Source organism: Emiliania huxleyi (genome assembly GCF_000372725.1).
Source record: "Emiliania huxleyi CCMP1516 unplaced genomic scaffold EMIHUscaffold_235, whole genome shotgun sequence".
Lineage (NCBI taxonomy): Eukaryota > Haptophyta > Isochrysidales > Noelaerhabdaceae > Emiliania > Emiliania huxleyi.
In genome coordinates, this window is record NW_005200291.1 from 92,966 (window position 1) to 113,182 (window position 20,217).

At 66.5% G+C, this 20,217-nt stretch overlaps 2 protein-coding genes across 2 annotated transcripts; both read right to left on the reverse strand.

Annotated features, from left to right (window-relative positions):
• Window positions 1-182: 182 nt before the first annotated feature.
• EMIHUDRAFT_73501 (hypothetical protein) lies at window positions 183-1,544 on the reverse strand (the record flags this gene model as incomplete). Its single annotated transcript, XM_005779171.1, has 1 exon — window positions 183-1,544. A coding segment is annotated over one exon (1,362 nt), but the record flags the coding sequence as incomplete, so codon positions are not given.
• Window positions 1,545-17,869: 16,325 nt separating this feature from the next.
• On the reverse strand, window positions 17,870-19,929 carry EMIHUDRAFT_366884 (hypothetical protein; the record flags this gene model as incomplete). Its single annotated transcript, XM_005779172.1, has 1 exon — window positions 17,870-19,929. A coding segment is annotated over exon 1 (1,440 nt), but the record flags the coding sequence as incomplete, so codon positions are not given.
• Between the last annotated feature and the right edge of the window lie 288 nt (window positions 19,930-20,217).

Genomic DNA, 20,217 nt, shown 5'->3' on the forward strand with positions numbered 1-20,217 from the left:
GCCGCGCCCACCAACCCTCTGTAGGTCGCGCCGATCTGGGCGGGATGGTAGTGCATCTGGGCAACGGTGTCGCCCTCGAGGGTGACCACGCGCGGCGTGGGGAAGGGCAGCACCGCCAGCACGACGCGCGGCCGCCCCGAGCGCGTCGGCGGCGCGGCGGCGAGTAGCTTCTGCAGGTTGCCGAAGAGCTCGGCCGCAAAGTTCCACGCGAACATGACGAGGGCGAGCGGCTTCTCGTCGGCGGTGAAGACGCCCTCGAGGGAGCGCGTCGGGCGCACGGGGATGGTGGTGCCGGGGCAGTACGTGCCCTGCTTCATCGGCGCGTCGTCCAGCACAAACTCGAGTGAGTGCGCCGCCGCGTTGGCGCCGCCGCGGCCGAGCATGAAGTGGAGAAGCACCATCCCCTTGGCGGCGGCGCCGTAGCCGCCGAGCCTGTAGCCCGCCGCAGAGAGCGCCGCGAGCTGGGTGTCGAGCCACGCGGACGTCTCCTCGGCGCGCATGCGGTAGCGCTCGTAGAAGAAGTCAGTGGTGATGCCGAGGCGCACCTCCTCATCCAGCTTGGCCCGCAGGCTCGTGCCGCCCGCCAGCGCGCCCGACGACTCGCCGTCGGCGCGCTTGAGCTTCCACAGGCACGAGATGCCGTGGATGGGCGCGGTCTCGAAGGAGAGGACCGCCAGCTGGGCGGCGGTGGCGGCGCGCTCAAACGAGTGCGACGTGAAGAAGGAGAGGTGCTCGTGGTACGCCGTGTCAAACTGGCCGTCCTCGTGCATGGCGCACTGCGACGTCTGGATGAAGAGCAGCGTGCGCGGCCCCATCGCCGCGGCGCAGTCCTTGAGGAACTGCGTGGGTGAGGGCACGTGCGCGAGCACATTCTGCGCGACGATCGCGTCGAGCACCACCGGCTTGCCCTCGGGCGGCCACACGCTCTGTGCCCCCCAGAAGCCCACCTTGACCTGGTGCCCCTTGGCCACGGCGGTGGGCACGATGTTGGCCGCCGGGTCGACTCCGTACGTCTTCCAGCCGAGCCTCGCGAAGGCGTCGAGCTGCGAGCCGTCGTTGCATGCGAGCTCGAGCACCGCGCGCTTGGTGCGCGCGCCCTCGAGCGGGAGCGTCTCCACGTCGGCCTGGATCTTCTGCGCCAGCCACTCGAAGTGCTTGAGGAGCGTCTTGGACGTGCCCGAGACGTACATGTAGTCGGAGAAGAGGCGCTTGCGCGAGACGAGCTGCGAGAGGTGCATGTGGTGGCACTGGCGGCAGTGCACGAGCGCGAGCGGGAACTTCTCGGCGCGCAGCGCCTCCGTGGTCGTCTTCATGAAGTCATTGGCCAGCGGCTGGCCGCGCAGGTCGAGCGCGAGCTGGATGTCGTGCGAGCCGCACACGGGGCAGCGGATGGAGGTCACGTTGACGCCGCCGCTGTTGGTGGCAGGCGGAGGCGGCGCGTGCGTTAGCGCGTGCGGGCAGTGGGCGTGGTCGTGCTTGAAGCCGTCGCACGTGGCGTCCGTCGGCGTCGGCTCGTCCGCCGCGGGCGGCACGTGGACCGCCATCGTGTGCGCGCCCTTGCCAATGAGCGAGTCAGGCACGGCGCCGTCGAGCTGCCTGATGGCCGTGGCGAGCGAGCCGCGGACCCTGAAGTTGTACGTGCGCGCGAAGAGGGAGTTGTTGAGGGAGAAGCCGAGCACGTCCTTCGACGCGGTGCCGTGGTTGGACGCGGCGATACGCGCGCCGGTGCGCGCGGCGATGGCGGCCGCGAGCGCGCCCACATTCGAGTTGAACGAGCTCAGATGGTAGATGGCAAACGGCGGTGGCGCGGCGGGCGCCATCGAAGACGACGACGGCGCCGAACGCTTGCTGTGATGGGCCGTCGCCGGCGGCGCTATCGCGGCGCCGCCTCGCCGCAGCTCGATGGTGCGCGAGATGCCGCGGCACAGGTCCTCCAGCCACAGGAAGGCGCGTGACGTCTCGGGGTGAGCCACCTTGAGGACGCCCGTCGTGTACGCCGACTTGAGCATGGCCGGCGGGCCCAGGTCGACGCGCTGCCCGGGTGAGACGCCGATGACGGTGCCGAAGCGCAGCCCGACGAGCTGCGGTGCGCCGGCGGGCTTGCTGGCGGCGAGCTGTCGCATGGCGGCCTCGCGCTGGTGCATCGAGGATGAGTACGAGTCGAGCAGCTCGGTGCGCACCGCCGTGTCCTCTCGCGCGCTCCGCTGGCCGGAGCCTTCGGCGATGGCGGAGGTGGAGGCGAAGACCAGCAGCTGGGAGGGGCCCATGCGCGACGCGAGCGCGAGCGGGTCGTCGACGTTCTCCGACAAGGTCTGTTCGCGCGTGTGCCGGTCGCACGCCGCCCGGCCGGTCAGCCCGCCGAGGTAGACGACCGCGTCGTACGCCGCCAGCTCCGCCGCTGGGATGCTTGCCGCGCTCATCGGCGTGAAGGGTGAGGTCTCGACCGCCGCCGCTCACGCCAGCGGACGGCCACTGCCGGTGTTTTTGGCTTCGCCACCAAGGCGTGCGCCATGCGATCGCCGACATCGAGCGAGCACGCCTGTCCGACGAGCGGCTTGCTGTGCGGACGCCTTCTTGTGGCTCTCGTCGAGAGCGTTTTGCGTCCCGGCGGGGGGGAGAGCATGTGTCGTTCTGATGTGTCACTGTGTGCGTCACATCGATGTGGATAACAAGCACGGTCGATCCGTCAAAGCGATACACTCGTTCCTATCACGCAGCTTGCTTGCACGGAGCTCTGTGCCAGCACACAGAAAGAGCCGTGCGGCAAGAAGAGCTCGATGGGGAGCGAGAACCGTCAGATTTTCAGGTGTAACCTGAAGTCCGCGCTCAATCCCTCCCAAGCGACCTCGGCGGGCTCGCCGTCCGCGCAGCCGTCTGTGCACGGCCCATCCTGAGAGGAACGGCGTCTAGCTGGATGGGCCGTGCGACGCGTCGCACGGCCATGGGCTTCCATGGACAGTACGAGGTGAGACTCGGGTGGATGTTGGCATGAACATGCCAAGAGGGCCTCCTGCTGTGGCGCCCACGGGCGCCACTACAAGCGGGGGGTTCAAGTGTGAGCGATGACCGGGAAACGAGCCGCTCTTGCCTAACGGCCAGCGCTGCTCCGTCCGTCCGTCGGCCCGCCTCATACGAACCACCTGAAATCCCAACCGACATCGTATGTGTCCATGTCGTCGCCCCGCGATGGACCCTCCGGGTCCGGCGCGGAGCGACGGGAAGCCCACAGAAACGAAGCATCCAGCTAATAGACTCCGTGTTATCCTCCAGATAGAGAAGTGTCGGCGCAGAGGCGGAGGAGAAGAGGGGCGCAGCCGAGAGGGCAAACCCCGCAAAGTGACCCGTTTTTACCCACCCACGCCCGTGCGCGCGTATCTTAGCTAAGGTACGCGCGTCAAACGTCCCGTTGGCGAGGCGACTGCGCTGGCATGCACAGAGGGATGTTGACATACGCGGCTACGCGTTGTGGGCGCCTATCTAGGGGAACATCGTGCCCCATGCGTGGGCGTGTATGTCACGCGGTACGCGGCTGCGAGTGCAGCCGCCTATGTTGGCCAAGATAGGCGGCTGCACGTGTGGGCGCGAGTACCGCTATACGCGTCTGCACGTGTGGCCGCGTATCTTGGCTAAGATACGCGCCGGCACAGAATGACACTTATCAGGCCCCGCCGAGCTCGATGCGCGGCAGCGGGTGAGGGCGGCTATTCTCCCACGAGGCAGCCAAGGATACACAGTCCCTCGTGTCGCGCGTGTAAGTCCCGGTTGCCGTGCGCGCCAGCGCGTGTGGCCGCGTACCTTAGCTAAGATACGCGCGCACGGGCGTGGGTGGGTAAAAACGGGTCACTTTGCGGGGTTTGCCAGCTGAGAGCCTAGCTCCAACTGATTCAAGCTCGGACTATAGTCGAGCGCGTCGGAGAGGTGTTTCGACACCGAGTGTTTTGAACGTTTCTTCGCAGAAGAAATCGTCGAGACAAAAATTCTCTCGCCGGTGTTCACAGAGTTCTGTGAACACCGGCTACTCGGCCTTAGCCGCCGGTATGTCAACAGTGCGATAGCCAAGTATCGCACTGTTGGGTCCCGATGGTGTCCCATCAAAAATTCGTGCTGTCGACAGATCATGTCCCTTGGTCGACTACACCTGCCTTTGGACGGTTCTCCGACATGCTTAGATGAGTCTTTTTTGTCTTTTTGGCTCGCCTGGCCTTGACCATTGCGAACATATTCGTGCTCGTAGAGGAGCCGCTCGTCTTTTGTCCGAGCAAACGTGCGCCCGATCGCCCCATTAAGCACGTGCGAAGGGTATCCGAGTGCCGTAAACTCCCTGAGCTTGCTCGTCACGCTGAGTGTGAATCCCTCGTCATCGCTCGCCATCGCGACCACCTTGAGCAGGCATCCAACCACGATGCCCGCCTTCATTTTAGCGCATGCGGAAACTTCCGCTTGGGTCGAGCTCAAGAGTCGTTTCCAAAAAATGGGTGCTCTCGGCGGCTTCCAGCTTCAACGGGGCCCAGTAGCACTCCGAACGACGGAAATCATCCCGGAAACGATCGACATCCCATGCGCTATCGTCCTTCGCAGTCACCGTGATCACATCGTCCATGTAGCGCTTCATTCATACGGAAACGCGCTTTCGCATCATCTTCGAGCGTTTGCATCCGATGAATGAATGAACCGAAACGGTCATCCATCCAAAACGAGCGGCGCGGGCCGACGGACGTCGCCCGAGCCCCTCTCTCTCGCCGTGGCCTCTCCCCGCCAGCATGAGGCCGAGAAAATCGACTCCCGCCCCCATCCGTCATCCACCGGGGCCTCCTGCTGTGGCGCCCACGGGCGCCACTACAAGCGGGGGGTTCAAGTGTGAGCGATGACCGGGAAACGAGCCGCTCTTGCCTAACGGCCAGCGCTGCTCCGTCCGTCGGCCCGCCTCATACGAACCACCTGAAATCCCAACCGACATCGTATGTGTCCATGTCGTCGCCCCGCGATGGACCCTCCGGGTCCGGCGCGGAGCGACGGGAAGCCCACAGAAACGAAGCATCCAGCTAATAGAAAGAATTTTACCGTCTAAGAATCAACGTCTAATAAGGATTATGATCAATCCCGTCATAATTGTGCGTGCTTGAGCGCTCGGCAGCGACCAGATCTGCCACTCCGTGCCCCTCCGCCGAATGTCGATCCTCGGCCGGGCTGTGCTCTATTTCGCACTGCTGCAGCTCGGATGCGGGGCAGCGGCGATCTGCAATGGGTTCTGCAGCGCAAAACCGCAGCCTTGGAAAACCCGATGCGGATGGAGTGGTTGCGGTGGGTGCTCTCAGTGCACTACCCCTCCTCCCTCGCCGCCTTCAGAAGCGGTCGAGGAGGCGCCAGAAGCGGTCGAGGAGGCGCCGCCGGCCAACGGCGAGTGCAGAGGCTACTGCGCCACCCATACCCTTGGCTTCCCGAAGCTGTGCGGTTGGGACGCCTGCAAGGGCTGTGGGCAGTGCTCCGGCCCCGCGCCGTCCCCCTCCCCCACGCCCGCCCCGGCGACAGAGGGCGAGTGCAGAGGCTACTGCGCCACCCATACCCTTGGCTTCCCGAAGCTGTGCGGTTGGGACGCCTGCAAGGGCTGTGGGCAGTGCTCCGGCCCTGCGCCGTCCCCCTCCCCCACGCCCGCCCCGGCGACAGAGGGCGAGTGCAGAGGCTACTGCGCCACCCATACCCTTGGCTTCCCGAAGCTGTGCGGTCGGGACACCTGCAAGGGCTGTGGGCAGTGCTCCGGCCCTGCGCCGTCCCCCTCCCCCACGCCCACCCCGGCGACAGAGGGCGCCCCGCCGCCTCTGGCGTGCGCTGCCTATTGCACCTTCCTGACTCATACCTGGGCCGGTAAGTGCGCGTGGGTGATGTGCTCCGAGTGTGAGCCGTGTGGGCAGCTGGTGATAGCGCCTCCACCGCCTCTGCCACCCCCACCTCTGCCGCCGCCCTCGCCACCAGCGATCGATGGCTTCCCTGCAGAAGGCGCACTCATTCTTGCAGGCGGCGACGGAGTGCGGGGTTCCGAGGGCTGCGTGCACGAGCCCGACGCCACACACTTTAGCGGCGTGCCTATCGCCGGGCAGTGCTGCACTCGCGAAGGAAACTGCAAGCGCAGCACGAGCAGGAGCAACGACGGCTGTCTCTTTGGCGCGTTCGGGACGCCCGCCTATCGTCAGACGACGTGGATAGAGGCAGCACGAAAGTGCGAGTCCGAGGGTCTCGTCCTGTGCGACAAGGGCTGCGAGAACACTGGGTGCGGGTACCACGCTGTCTGGGTGTGGACGCGGCGTCGCTGCCCGATCCCGCCACCGCAGTCGCCACCATCGCAACCGCCGCCGCCCTCCCCGTCGCCACCATCGCCGCCGCCCCCCCTCCCGTCCGTCTCCACATGCACCGAGTGGTGCACGGTGTGGGGCTGGTGCGAGGACGGCGTGCGAGAGCTCGTCGTGGACGGCGTGTCCAGGACCACGCGCTGCTTCTTCGACGGATGGCGCGGCATCGACACATATCCGGTCACGAATGGCGAATGGACACGGCATCACACCGATCGCAACTCCTGCCCGCCCGGCACCGACATCTGGGTGCCGAGGACATACACGCTCCTCAAAGCAGTGAGCGACTACTATGGTGCTCTGGCATGGACGCTCGTCGGTGTGTACGGCACGACGAACGGCTGCGGCGGCTGCAAGCGAGCAGCCATGAACAGCGACGAGCCCTCACAGGCGTCCGCCTGGACGTCGGTCGGGCCAAGGACCGGCGCCCCCGCGTCGCCATGGTTCCTGCGGTCGGCGCCGTACTCGCAGCCCGATGGGGACTATACGATGGGCTGTTGGCTTCGGGGCGATAACCTCGACGAAGAGGGGCTCCTCTTCAACGATCAATCCTGCTTCGCTCCACACAATCGATACATTTGCTCCTCGAACGAGTGGCCCAGCACCCCACCGCCAGCACCCCCGTCCCCACTGCCGCCACCTGAGCCTCCAGCCCCACCAACGAGCCCACCGAGCCCAGCGCTACCCCCTATGCAGCCTCACTTTCGCACGTGCACTGACTGGTGCGAGCAGACGGGCGAGTGCGAGAATGGGGTGCCCAGGGCCATTCGTCACGGAAGTACGACTCGCGAGACGCGATGCTTTTACGACGGGCAGCATGGCATCGACACCTTCCTCGTCACGAGCGGAGAGGCCACATACCGTCGCACGGACCCGAACTCGTGCCCGGTCGGCACGGACTTGTGGGTGCCCCATTCGCTTGCCATGCTCCACTCGGTCGCAGCCTACTACGGCTCTGTCGCCTGGGCAGTCGGCATTTACGGGACCGCTGACGGCTGCGGCGGCTGCTGGCGCCACCCAATGAACAGCGACGACCCGGTGCAGTCCTCTCACTGGACATCGGTGGGCCAACCTTCCGGCACGGCGACTGCGCCATGGTTCCTGCGCCGCTCCCCGTTCCCCGACCTAGGGGATGACTACGCCGCAGGCTGCTGGCTGAGTTTCACGGGCCTTGGCGAGGAGGGCCTCGCCTTCAAAGCGGTTGGGTGCCGGAGCGGGTTTTCAGCTTACGTGTGCTCTTCCAACCCCTCCTTTGGTGCTCATCGGATGCCAGTGCAGCCGCGGCCCCAGCCGACCTCGTTGCCCCCGCCACCTCCGCCGCCCCCGCCACCCCCCCCACCCCCGCCCCTGCCATCACCACCACCTCGCCCAGCGGCGAAGGACGTGCTTCGCCCGGGGCCTACGCCGGTTGTGCTCCCCTCTGGTATTTTGCGACTTCCAAAGAGCGCGCCAGGCACACTGCTAATCATCCTCAGACTTGGCTCAGAGGCCGCGCCGATTGCCCGGCTTCGTTCCAGCCGAAAGGCGGCCGATTCATCAGCCCACCCAGTGGCTCGCTCCTATGATGGTCACGAATGGGAGCTGGTGCAACCTACGGCTGACCAGTTCCCACGCCTCGAGCTCTCATGTGGACCTACATTCGGTCAGCGACCCGGCCTACCCAATGGAAACTGGCGGCCCGTGTGTGAGCTGCGCCTCCCGCCTAGCAATGTGACCTACACGATCTCAGCCTCCGCACGATCGAACCCGTCGGTCGACAGGGTCGCTGCACGCTTTCTTATGCAAGCAACCTTCGGACCAACGCGCAATATCGTGCGCAACTTCTCGGCGGCGCTGAGTACCTCGGCGGATTCGGACGTTCCGTTCCGCGCGTGGATCCGGACGCAGATGGCACTAGCGCCAACACTCCTCCGCGCCTACTGGCGGCAGCGTATCTCACCGCGCGACTTGACGAACGGCACCACTCTTGGTCGAGCCAACACACCGTGTGGCGGCGACACCCGATGGCACCATTGGGCGTTTGCCCCGTCTGATGTGGGCAAATTGGTGACGGTGCGAAGACAGGCGATTCAGCCGAGCCTCCTTGAAGTGCTGATGGGCGGCGTCCTTCTTACGGTCGTCGAAGCAGGCAGCCCGATACACTTGGCTGGAAACTCAAAGGCGTGTAAGACATGTGAGCCTCTGCAGCTAGACGGCCCCACCGTCGCGTTTCCGAGCACCGACTTCATCGGCGTCACGATGGCGGTCTGCCGCGTCGAGGAGGCAGTCGGGGGTCAAGTGCTCCTCAAGCGGCACGACGACTCGATCTGTGAGTGGGTGATGCCCAACCCTCCGCTCCACCAGGCCGCGCTTGATCCGCACACGAGCCTTCGACTCGCTCCTACCAACGCCACCATAGCGCCGGTAGCCGGTGTGGCTGGAGCGATCGTCGTCGCGGAGATGCGTGTCAACTGCAGCTTGCCATCGGGCAGTGAGACGGTCGTCCTTCTCGAGTTTAGTGGCACGGTGTACCGGCACGACCCCCGGCTTCGCCTGGGTGTGAATGATCTGGGGGGGTCGAGAAGCACCGGCACTGGCACCGGTGCCGGTGCCGATCAGAATGTGAACCCCGTGTGCGGGGTGGGCCCAAAGACCTTCATCAGCGAGGCGCACTGCGTGTGGGCTCCGTCGTGTGAGCCGACGATCCTCCCCATAGAGCTCACTCTGAGCGACGACGCGATTCGAAGCTTCTACAGGATCGGCCGTCGGTATGTCTACTATGTCACGGGCCTGCGGCTCACGGCACCGTTCGACGTGTCGCCTTGCCAGGGCGGCGTGCGCTCGCGTTGGGAGCGGGCGCCCGAGCTGTGCGCACAAGCTCCACTCGTGACCAACCACGCGTCGCGCGATGCCATCGAGCGCGCCATCTCACAGGCGGTGGCGACGGAAGGAAGCAGCCCTGATATTGTCGACATCGAGGGTGCATGCAGCGACCGGCGGCACGCTGCGGTCGGGGCGAGGGTATCCGTCGGTGGAACTTGCTGGAGGCACGTGCACCCCGACCACTGGAGCGTGTACGACTTTACGCTCTGGGTCGCGAGGAACCGAGAAGGGCCGGAGCCGATCCTGAGGTTGGCGGAGGCGGGCTCTCCCAACATGCACTTTTCGCACACCGACATGCGTCGCTGGCTCAACCATAAGGCCCACCTTCTGCCGCTCGGGGTGCGCGGCGAGGTGAAGGTGTACACGGACCTGCCTCTCAGTGTGCAGTCTCACGCCCACGCCGCATCGATCGGTGCGCTCCAGCCGGCAGCGCCCCTTGTCGAGGTTTGCGGATCACCCGGCGAGGTGTCCAACAACCCCGCGCTCGGCCATCGCTTTCGCAGCTGGATCGGCTTCGAAGAGGATGGGTCGGCAGAGCTCGACCAACCGGTCGGGCCCTCGGAGGCGAAGCGCTCCATCTACCACAGCGTGGCGCTCGACGCTGCAGATCAGCTGCGCCACCGCGCAGCGTGGGCTCTTTCGCAGGTGTACGTGACGAGCGAGTTGATGCTCGATAACCGCGCGATGGCGCAGGAGATGTGGCTCACCTACCACGACATCTTTGTACGCCACGCGTTCGGCAACCTGCGCGACCTGCTTCGCGAGGTGTCATACTCGCCGGTGATGGGTGAGTTCCTCACGCTGCTCGGCTCGCGTTCGCTCGTCTTTAACAAGCCGGACGAGAACTTCGCGCGCGAAATCATGCAGCTCTTCACAATTGGGCTGTATCAGCTCAACCCCGACGGCACGGCAGAGCGCTCTCCGCGAGGCGCGCTCATGTCCACGTACGAGCTGCCAGAGATAGCCAGCTTTGCGCGCGCGTGGACTGGCTTCACGCGGGCAGAGCCGCGCTCCAACATCGAGAGCGATCCAGACGGTGGGGCCCCGCCCAGCGGCCCCCGTCGCTCATGTTAATCTTCTCACCCCGCTGCGCACGAGCACGCTTGTAGGGGAGCCGCTGAACTCGGTCGACCCGATGCGCATCAATGCAACGTTCCGGGACGAGCTGCCAAAGATGGACCTCCATAGGGGGCACATCGGTGACCAGCTCCCTCTCTGCATCGATCTGCCGCCGCGCAGCTTCCTGTTGCGAGGCGCGCGATGGCGGTACTTTAGACATGCTGTCCAGCCGCCATTAGCAAGAGGGATATGCACGGAAACTGTTCAGAGGAACGGCCGATCCTTTTGCGCAAGAGATGCAGTCCAAGAATATTTTTCCTCGTCGGGCGAGGCCGGGTGCAGAGCCAGGTGCGAGAATGAGCCGCGGTGCCGCTTCTACTCCTTCTGGAAGAACAACTGGTGCCGCCTCACGGAGACCTGCGACGTGATGAGGGAGGCCGACCGGCCGGTGGTCGTAATGTCGTGCGCAGCGCCGCCGCCACCGCCGCCGCCACCGCGTGCTCGGGCCAGGTCCACAACTTTGTGGGCTGAGGGACTTAAGATAAATGGCAGCACATCCGCGCTCGGTGCACTGCTTTGCGGATCAAAGACGTCGATGGGTGACTGCCGCTTCTCGAGCAACGTGATGCTGGATGCCGATTTGCCATGCAGCGGCCGAGAGTGCGCCGTCGAAGACGTGCGCTATGTAAACGTCGAGTCCGGACGGAGTGCTGCCATCTTCGAGTTTGTGCGGCCACCATGCGTCTCACTCACCTTCTACAACGACGCCAAGCAAGTGTACCTCGCCTCGGCGCACGTGTCGCCTGCGAGCGCGACGACGGTCTGTGCTGACCCTGCCACAGCTTCCGCCGCGGTCAACTGCTGTGACGGGGAGACTTCGACGGAGCAGTGCGAATACCCCGCCGAGATGGTGCCATTTGCCACGGCGGTCAAGCGCTGCGCCGACTACAGCTTGGGTGGCTTGTGCTCAGTTGGCGGGCCGCCGCTTCCGCACGAGCCTCCAGCTGCTCGGCGCTCAACCGTGCACGGCCGCGCGCTCGCGTATGACCAGTGCGACTCTACGCATTGGCACAGCTGGACGGCGGCGGGCTGCACCGTGCAGGTTCAGGTCCGACAAGACGGCGAAGTCAACATCGTCCATGTCGAGTCAGGCTCGCCGTTCAAGCGGCTCGACTCGGCCCACACGTTCCGCGTGCGCTGGGATGGCAGCTCTTCGACTCTCCCGTTCCCGACAACAAGCAACGGTTGCGGGAGTGGCTGCATGGTGCACGGGGCCACCTGCCTCTGCGAGACCCGCGTGGTGCAGGAGCGTGTCTTCGCGGCGCTGGCTGAGGTGCACTCCGCAGCGCAGGTGGAGCAGCTTCTCTCCATTGGCAGCCCGCCACCGGACGCCTTTGGCGAGGGCGCGTACGAGGTTTGCAACCGCTGTGGCACCGCGGAGGGGTACACCATCTTCACGCCGGTCGGAGCCGGCACCACCCTGAACGAGCGGACCATCTTTCGCATCGAAGTCAACAGCTCGCGTGAGGTCTTCTTGGCTAACAAGCGCTCGACGGTGCTCGTGGGGAGCGGCGAGTACTCCTTCCGCAACCCGCCTCACTTTATGACCCCGACGAGCCCCGACGTGCGTGACGCTGAGCACGAGACCGAGTGGGTGCTGGACCACCTGTTCCACCACAAGAACACGCCGCCGTTCACGGTTCACAAGCTTATCCAGCGACTCGTCACCTCCAACCCCTCGCCACGCTACGTCCACGCAGCAGCGACGGCCCTCATCACGGGGAGACATGGCGACTTGGGCAGCGGTTCGTACGGTGACCTGTCCGCCGCATTCGCCGCTATTCTTTTGGATCGCGAAGCCCGCGCGACCGTGCTTGACGCCGACCCCCACCACGGGCGGATGCGAGAGCCGCTGCTGCTGCTGCTGCACTTTCTGCGCGCCATGGAGTTTACGCCGCGCGAGGGCCTGAGCGTGAGCCTCTCCGGGCTGGAAGAGAGCATTGGGCAGGCGGCGTTCCGCGCGCCGAGCGTCTTTTCCTTCTTCATGCCCGACTTCGTACCTCCGGGGCCCGTGGCGCTGGCGGGCCTGGTGGCGCCAGAGGCGCAAGTTGGAACCACGCCTCACCTGGTGCGGTTCCTCAACGGCATAGCCTCCCTCGCACGTCATGGGCTCACCTCCTGCGAGGGCGGGTTTGGCTTCGAGCGCGAGTCACGAAGCTGTGAACGTGCCTCGGTGGCCAGTTCCGATGGTGTCCTTGCCTGGCGGCCCGAGGGGTCCAGCCCGCAGCAGGTGGTGGATGAGATTGACCTGTTGCTCACCGGAGGCCGGCTGCACCCGCACACGCGGCGGAGCATCGAAACTCACTATGCGGCGGAGGGAGGTCCGCTCGCGGCGCTGCGGACGGCGCAGGAGCTCGTCGTTGCAACCCCCGAGTTTGTGACGACCAACGACAACGCCAAGACGACGCCGCGCCCGCCGGTGGAGCGGCAGGTGCCGGCCGGCGGCGACTACCGCGCCGTCGTCGTGCTCTTCCTCAACGGCGGAATGGACAGTTGGAACATGCTGGTGCCGTACGACAACTGCTACCGCGGCGACCTCTTCCATCAGTACCAGCACATCCGCTCCAACCACGCGCTGCCCCGCGGCGAGCTGCTCCCCCTCTTTGTCAACCGCTCTGGCCGCGAGAGCATGCCTCAGCCGTGCGAGCGCTTCGGCGTGCACGAGAAGCTCCCATATCTGAAGACGCTCTATGAGGAGCGGGACTTGACCTTCCTGGCGAATGTCGGCCCTATGGTGGAGGAAGTCTTCGACAAGACCACCTACCTTCGCGGCGAGAAGCGCGTGCCACAAAGCCTCTTTGGCCACCGCCAGCAGCAGCAGGCCACCCTCAACGTGAAGGCGGACGACCTGGCCGCCCCAGGCGTCATCGGCCGCATCTTCGCGGCACTCGGCGAGCAGCCGGACGCGGCACCCCCGAAGCGCACCGCGTACTCGCTTAGCTCCTCCTACAACAAGCAGCTGCTCGAGGCAGACGGCGCGCCGCGGCCGATTGTGCTGTCCAAGAGCAGCGAAGGCGTCGAGCGCTACCGCTGGTACTCAAAGTACCGCGATCATTTTGACAACGTGACGGGCAGCCGGTCCGCAAGCGTGTTTGCGGACACGCAAATGGAGCTCATGCGCCACTCGCTGGAGGGCAACGAGGAGTTTGCGGATCTGATCGAAGGCGGTGGCTCGGGCGGCGCTTTCCCAGACACGGAGGTCGGGCGACAGCTGGCCCAAGTGGCACGGGTGATCCAGGTGCGGCAGGCCCTCGCGTCGGAGCGAGACGCCTTCTTCGTCGAGATTGGTGGCTTCGACGCGCACTCGAGCCTGGGCGCGCTCGGAGAGCAGTTTGAGCAGATCAACGCGGCCGTGCGGGCATTCGTTACCGAGGTCAAGAGGCAAGGCGCATGGGATCAGGTCGTACTCCTCCAGGCGTCCGAGTTTGGGCGCTCGCTCAAGTCGAACGGGCAGGGCACGGACCACGGCTGGGGCGGTATCTACTGGCTCGCCGGCGGGACGGTCCGAGGCGGCGGCATGCTCGGCAGCTACCCCGACTCGCTCCTGGAGGACGGCGAGCTCGTGCTCGACGGCGGCCGCATGGTCCCCACAACGCCGTGGGAGGCCGTGTGGTCCGGGATCGCGCAGTGGCTCGGTGTGGCGGAGCAGCACTTCCCTTTTGTCCTGCCCAACCTGCCCAACTTTCATGCCAGGCACGCATGGAGCGCCGACCGGCTCTTTGCCCCACCGCCGCCTTCGCCGCCACCTGCTGCGCCATCCCTGCCCCCCTCTCCGAGCCCACCGACACCACCAGCACCGCCGTCGCCATTGCCGCCTATGCCACCACGGCCGCCCTCGTCGCCAAGTCCGCCGCCCGCTCCCGCTGCGCCCTACGCCACGTGCACGGACTGGTGCCTCGAGGGCAACCAGTGCAACGGGGCGTGGCGCCTTGTCAAGAGGCCCGACGGACGGGGTCGTTGGACGCGCTGCTTCTTTGACGGATGGCGAGGCATCGACACGTACGAAGTACGAGGTGGCCTGTCAACCGCACGTCATACCGACCCGAACTCCTGCCCGCCCGGCACCGACATCTGGGTACCGAGGACGCACACCTTGCTAACCGCAGTGAGCGACTATTACGGCGAGGTGGCGCGGCGTCTTGTTGGCGTGTACGGCACGACGAACGGTTGCGGCGGCTGCAAAGACTACGCAATGAACAGCGACGAGCCCATGCAGGCAGCCGTTTGGACGTCGGTCGGACCGAGCACCGGTGCGCCGGCGTGGCCGTGGTTTCTACGGGCGACGCCGCACTCGGAGCCTGATGGGGACTACACGGCCGGCTGCTGGCTTCACAACGTGCACAAGCCTACAGCCTTGGCTCCGATTGGCGGCATCGACCGGCACGGGCTTCGCTTCAAGGACCTCTCGTGTCGCGCCAGCAGGGAGGACTATGTGTGCTCCTCCAACGCCTGGCCCTCTACCCCTCCTCCTGCACCACCTCGGCCCCCACCTCAGCCACGCCCGCCGCCGCCACCGCCGCCGCCCCCGACACCGCCCAAGACGTGCACCGAGTGGTGCACGCTCGCCGGTAAGTGTGAGAGCGGAGCGAGCCGCCGAGTGTTTGTGGGCGGGAGCTATCGAACGACGCGCTGCTTCTTTGACGGATGGCGCGGCATTGACACATATCCGGTCACGAATGGCGAATGGACACGGCATCACACCGATCCCAACTCCTGCCCGCCCGGCACAAACATCTGGGTGCCGAGGACGTACACACTCCTCAAAGCAGTGAGCGATCACTACGGCGAGCGGGCATGGCACCTTGTCGGTGTGTACGGCACGACGAACGGCTGCGGCGGCTGCAAGCGAGCAGCCATGAACAGCGACGAGCCCTCACAGGCGTCCGCCTGGACGTCGGTCGGGCCGAAGACCGGCGCCCCCGCGTCGCCATGGTTCCTGCGGTCGGCGCCGTACTCGCAGCCCGATGGGGACTACGCAAAGGGCTGCTGGCTCAAGGGTCTAGGCACCGACGGGTTGGGCCTCGTCATCAACGATTTCTTGGGCCGCGACGGCGGCTGTGGCTGGGGCTCGGGTCGATACGTCTGTTCATCCAACGAGTGGACCAGCAACCCGCCACCTCCCCCAACCCCGCCGCCGCCCCCTTCCCCCCCCTCGCCGCCGCCCTCCCCGCCAGCGCGGCCACCGACTCCGCCCCGATTGCCGCCCCGGATGCCGCCGCCGCCGCCGCCCTGGGTAAACCCCTCACCGTGGGCATCGCGAGAAGGCAGCAAGGTGTTCGAGTTGCTACCTAGCTACAAGAGCTGCGATGGGTCGACCGTCAAGACGGTGCGTCCTCGACCGGTGCAAGACGACTTCACCATCAGGTTCGAGGTGCGCTTCACCCGCGAGTGTGGCGCGTCGGACATCGACATCTGGAGCAAGGGTTGCGGCTTGGTGGACGCCGACGCGAAGGGCGGGCAGAGGTTTGGCGTCGGCGCGAATGACTTTGGCATCAGTCAAGGGCGAGGGCATCTCATGTTTGGCATCGGCAACCCAGACCGCACCATCCGGACCGTGGCAAAGTATGACGACGGGAAGTGGCACCGCGTCGTGGCCAGCCGCGAGCGCGCATCAGGCCGCTTCTCGCTCGCGGTCGACGGCGTCCTGATTCGCGAGACCTACGGCAGCCGGAACCGGCTGAGCGCGTCCGCAACCTTGACGATCTGCGGGAGCAACATGCTACACAACAACTTTTTCGGCGATCTGCGCGCCCTAAGAATCTACGATCGGGCTTTTGACGCCTCTGAGCCGGGCCTCTGAGGGGGTTGGCCCCCGAGCTCGGAGACACAATTCAGCTTCCTCAGTTTTCGCTCTCCCCTGTGCCTCCGTTCGACTTGGCCGTCACCCATGTGCATGTTCACTCAAACCACTCTTGATACTCTATGTTTAGATTCTGTTCACTGGTTGTCTCACTTTTTTGTGGTATCCACTCATTGTATGATATTCCCAGAGCGCCGCGGGTGCATGAGCTCGAAAGCATGTGACCGCTTGCGACTCAGCACGAGGGCGGAAAAGATACCAACGGGCTGTGACTTCGACTACATATCAGGGGAAACAGCTCGGCGCCACGCGGTGCCCAGGAGCCGGAGAGCTCATATCACCCAGAGCAGCAGAGGAGGAGATCGCACAAGCAAGCATTGGGTGGGAGCGAGCGTGGGTGGCGTCCTCTCTCTCGTCGCACGACACTAAGGCGACTCACCGCGACTAGAGTGGGGTTCGGGGCGACACATTGGGCCCCATCGCAAATGTCGTTGTCTCAACGCGGCCCGCTCTGCGCCATTGCGGCCTACCTAGCATCCGTACCGTGGCGACTCCGCCTGCAGAGCCGCCGCCCCGTCCCGAGGCTGGACGCGCCCCTGGAAGTCCTAGTACGGGGCGGTGGAGGGGCCCGCCTCGCCAGAGCGGTCAGTGGAGGGCCCCGCCTCGCCGGAGCGGTCCGAGGACGACGAGGACGCCTCGCCAGAGTCCTCGCCGGGCGGCGAGTAGGCGCCCGACGGGGAGTAGGCCCCCGACGGCGAGGGGGCGCCGGGCTGGTAGTAGGCGCTCGACGGCGAGGGGGCGCCGGGCTCGTAGTAGGCGCCCGAAGGAGAGGGGGCGCCGGGCTCGTAGTAGGCGCCGGAAGGAGAGGGGGCGCCGGGCTCGTAGTAGGCGCCGGAAGGAGAGGGTGCGCCGGGCTCGTAGTAGGCGCCCGAGGGAGAGGGGGCACCGGGCTCGTAGTAGGCGCCCGAGGGAGAGGGGGCACCGGGCTCGTAGTACGGTAGCTCCTTCTTTTCCTCGTAGCCGGCATAGTACGCCTCCTCCTTCTTGTCCTCGTAGACGGCCTCCTCCTTCTTGTCGTCCTCGTAGCCGGCCTCGTCTTTGCTGTCCTGGCCGTAGCTCGCCGTCTCGTCGCCAAAGAGGTCGCTGTAGAGCTCCTTCTTGCGCTCGGCGGGCATGTCTGCGCGGGGCAGGGCGGGCGGCGTGGGGGGCCGGCGGGCGGGCGGGAGGAGGCATGGGCAGCGAGGGCTGGGGAGGGGGGGGGGGGGGGCGTCTCTCGGCTCGCGCACAGCAGATGCCGATCTTTGGGTTCGAGTGGGTGCAGCACCACTTGAGGTACTTGCCGCACTTGTCGCCGTGGCGGCAGTACGCCCAGAGGAGCAGCAGCAGGGGTGCGCCGGGCACGAGGAGGAGGAGGAGGAGGAGCCACCAGAGCCGTGACGGATCAACCGGGACCGGAGGGGGGACCGGAGGGGGCGGGTCGATGATGATGAACTTCTCGGACTCCGTGTTCAAGCAGGCGCACATGTCGGCAGATTTTTCCGAGAGGTCGGGAGAGCCTACCGCGAGACAGAGGTCGGCGAGCCCGTGGCTCTCCGCGCAGACTTTGCTGACGGTCTGCGCCGTCTTGCCCAGCTCGCCGAACCTCTTCATCAGCGAGTCGTACTTTTGGTCGACGGTGCCGTCCACCTCCGGGCCGAGGCGCCAGTCGAGGAGGAGGTTGTCGACATGGCCGTGCACCAACTCGGGCTGGAGCGCCGACGGCTCTTGCAGCGAGCGGAGGAGCTCCTCGCCGTCTTCGGCCAGGCACTCCTCGATGGTCTCGCCGAGGGTTGTGCCGGTGGCGCTGGTCGCCGCGTCGACGAGCGAGCCGACGCCCGCGGTCCGATCAAACACCTTGCCCGTGTCCGGGGGGGTCCAGTACGGCTCGCTGCCGCCTGCAGCGGTGATGCCGGCCCCGACAGCATCCTGCACCGCGCCGTCGGCGGTCGGAAAGTCCGCCGGAGGGTCGTCGCACGGGCCGGCGATGTCGGAGATGGCGGACCCGATGAGGCTCGGGGAGAGGGTGGCGATCCAGTACGCGTACAGGCCCGAGTAGACTTCGTCCTCCGCGACCGCCTGCAGGCGGCGGCGTCCCGCCTGGCCCGACGAGATGAAGGCTTTCGTCTCGCGCACCACGTCGTACACGCACGGGTCGAACGGGAACACGCTGCTGGACCCGGCGCTGCGATGGAGGCTGTCGGTGGGGGGCGTGATGAAGCCGCCACGGCACTGCGGCGGCGTGAAGAGCGAGGCGCGCAGCGGGACCCCGGTGAGCACGTCGACGCACGTCTCGGCGCGCGCCACCACGAGCGGCATGCTCTCGGCCTTGTCCTCCTCGACCTCGACGAGGAAGGTGCCGCTCTCGCCCGTCTTGTCCTTGGCCGTCGGCTCGCCCTCGTCGAGCTCGCCGTTGCCGTTGTAGTCGGCGAAGACGGTGCAGCCCTGCAGGTTGCCAACGACCCTGGCTGTCCCCCGCAGCGGAACAACCTTGATCGGCGCGGGAGGAGGCGCCTTGGGAAGCGGGGGTGCTTCCGGGAGAGGAGGCGCGTTTGGCAGCGGAGGCTCCTTCGGGAGCGGAGGCTCCCTCGGGAGCGGCGGCTGCTTCGGGAGCGGCGGCAGCGAGGGCTGCGGCGGCGGTGGCGAGGGCTGCGGCGAGGGCGGCAGCGACGGCGGCGGCGAGGGCGATGCCGACGGCGGCGGCGAGGGCGATGCCGACGGCGGCGGCGAAGGCGATGCCGACGGCGGCGGTGATGGCGATGCCGACGGCGGCGGTGATGGCGATGCCGACGGCGGCGGCGAGGGCGATGCCGACGGCGGCGGCGAGGGCGATGCCGACGGCGGCGGCGAGGGCGATGCCGACGGCGGCGGTGAGGGCGATGCCGACGGCGGCGGTGACGGCGACGCCGGGGGTGGGGGCGAAGGCGGGGGTTGCGGCGGCACTGGGAGCGAGGCCACCGAGGGCATCGGCATCGGTGGCACCGGTGGCACGACGGATGGCACGTAGGGCGGCACGTAGGATGGCACGAAGGACGGCGTGACCGGGAGCGACGTCGGCAGCGAGACTGGCACTGGTGCAAACGACGGCAAGGCAGAAGTAATGGACGGCATCGGCGGGACGTGGGACGGCGTTGATGGGATCGAGGGCAGAGGCGCAAACGACGGCAAGGCAGAAGTAATGGACGGCATCGGCGGGACGTGGGACGGCGTTGATGGGATCGAGGGCAGAGGCGCAAACGACGGCAAGGCAGAAGTAATGGACGGCATCGGCGGGACGTGGGACGGCGTTGATGGGATCGAGGGCAGAGGCGCAAACGACGGCAAGGCAGAAGTAATGGACGGCATCGGCGGGACGTGGGACGGCGTTGATGGGATCGAGGGCAGAGGCGCAAACGACGGCAAGGCAGAAGTAATGGACGGCATCGGCGGGACGTGGGACGGCGTGGCCGGGAACGACGCTGGCAGCGAGAGAGGGAGGGAGCCGGGTAGCGATGCTATCGAGGGTTCCGTTGGGAAAGAGATCGGCTCAGGTCCAGGCGGGAGGGACATTGGCAGGCTGCCGACGGGAAGCGACGACGGGTCGGGTCCAGGTGGGGTAGGCGGGAGAGAGACCGGCAGGCTGCCGATCGGCAAGCTGCCGTACGCAGCAGAGTTTCCGAATGAAACAAGCCGCCGCCGCTGCCAGGCGTGAATGTCTTCCCGGGCCGCGCCGCCGCCTGGAAGAGGGACGGCCGCGATGGCGAGGTCCAGCTCGAGGGCGAGGTCCGGGTCGAGGTCGGGGTCGGGGAGGAGGTTCGGCACGAGCGGCGCAGCGCCGCCGAGCGCGTACACGGCAGCCTCGTAGCCGAGCGAGTCGGCGGAGCCCGACTCAGGCAGCGGCTCGCACGTCTTGAAGAAGGCGCAGACGGCCCACAAGCTGCTCTCGTCGCGGGAGGTCTCGAAGGCAGTGCAGCCCTCGGTCTCGGCGCACCGGCGCGCGCACTTGACCTGTGGGGGGGGGGGGGGGAGTGTGGGTGTTTTAGGATTTTATGGTTTTAAAGGGGCGGGGGGGGGGGC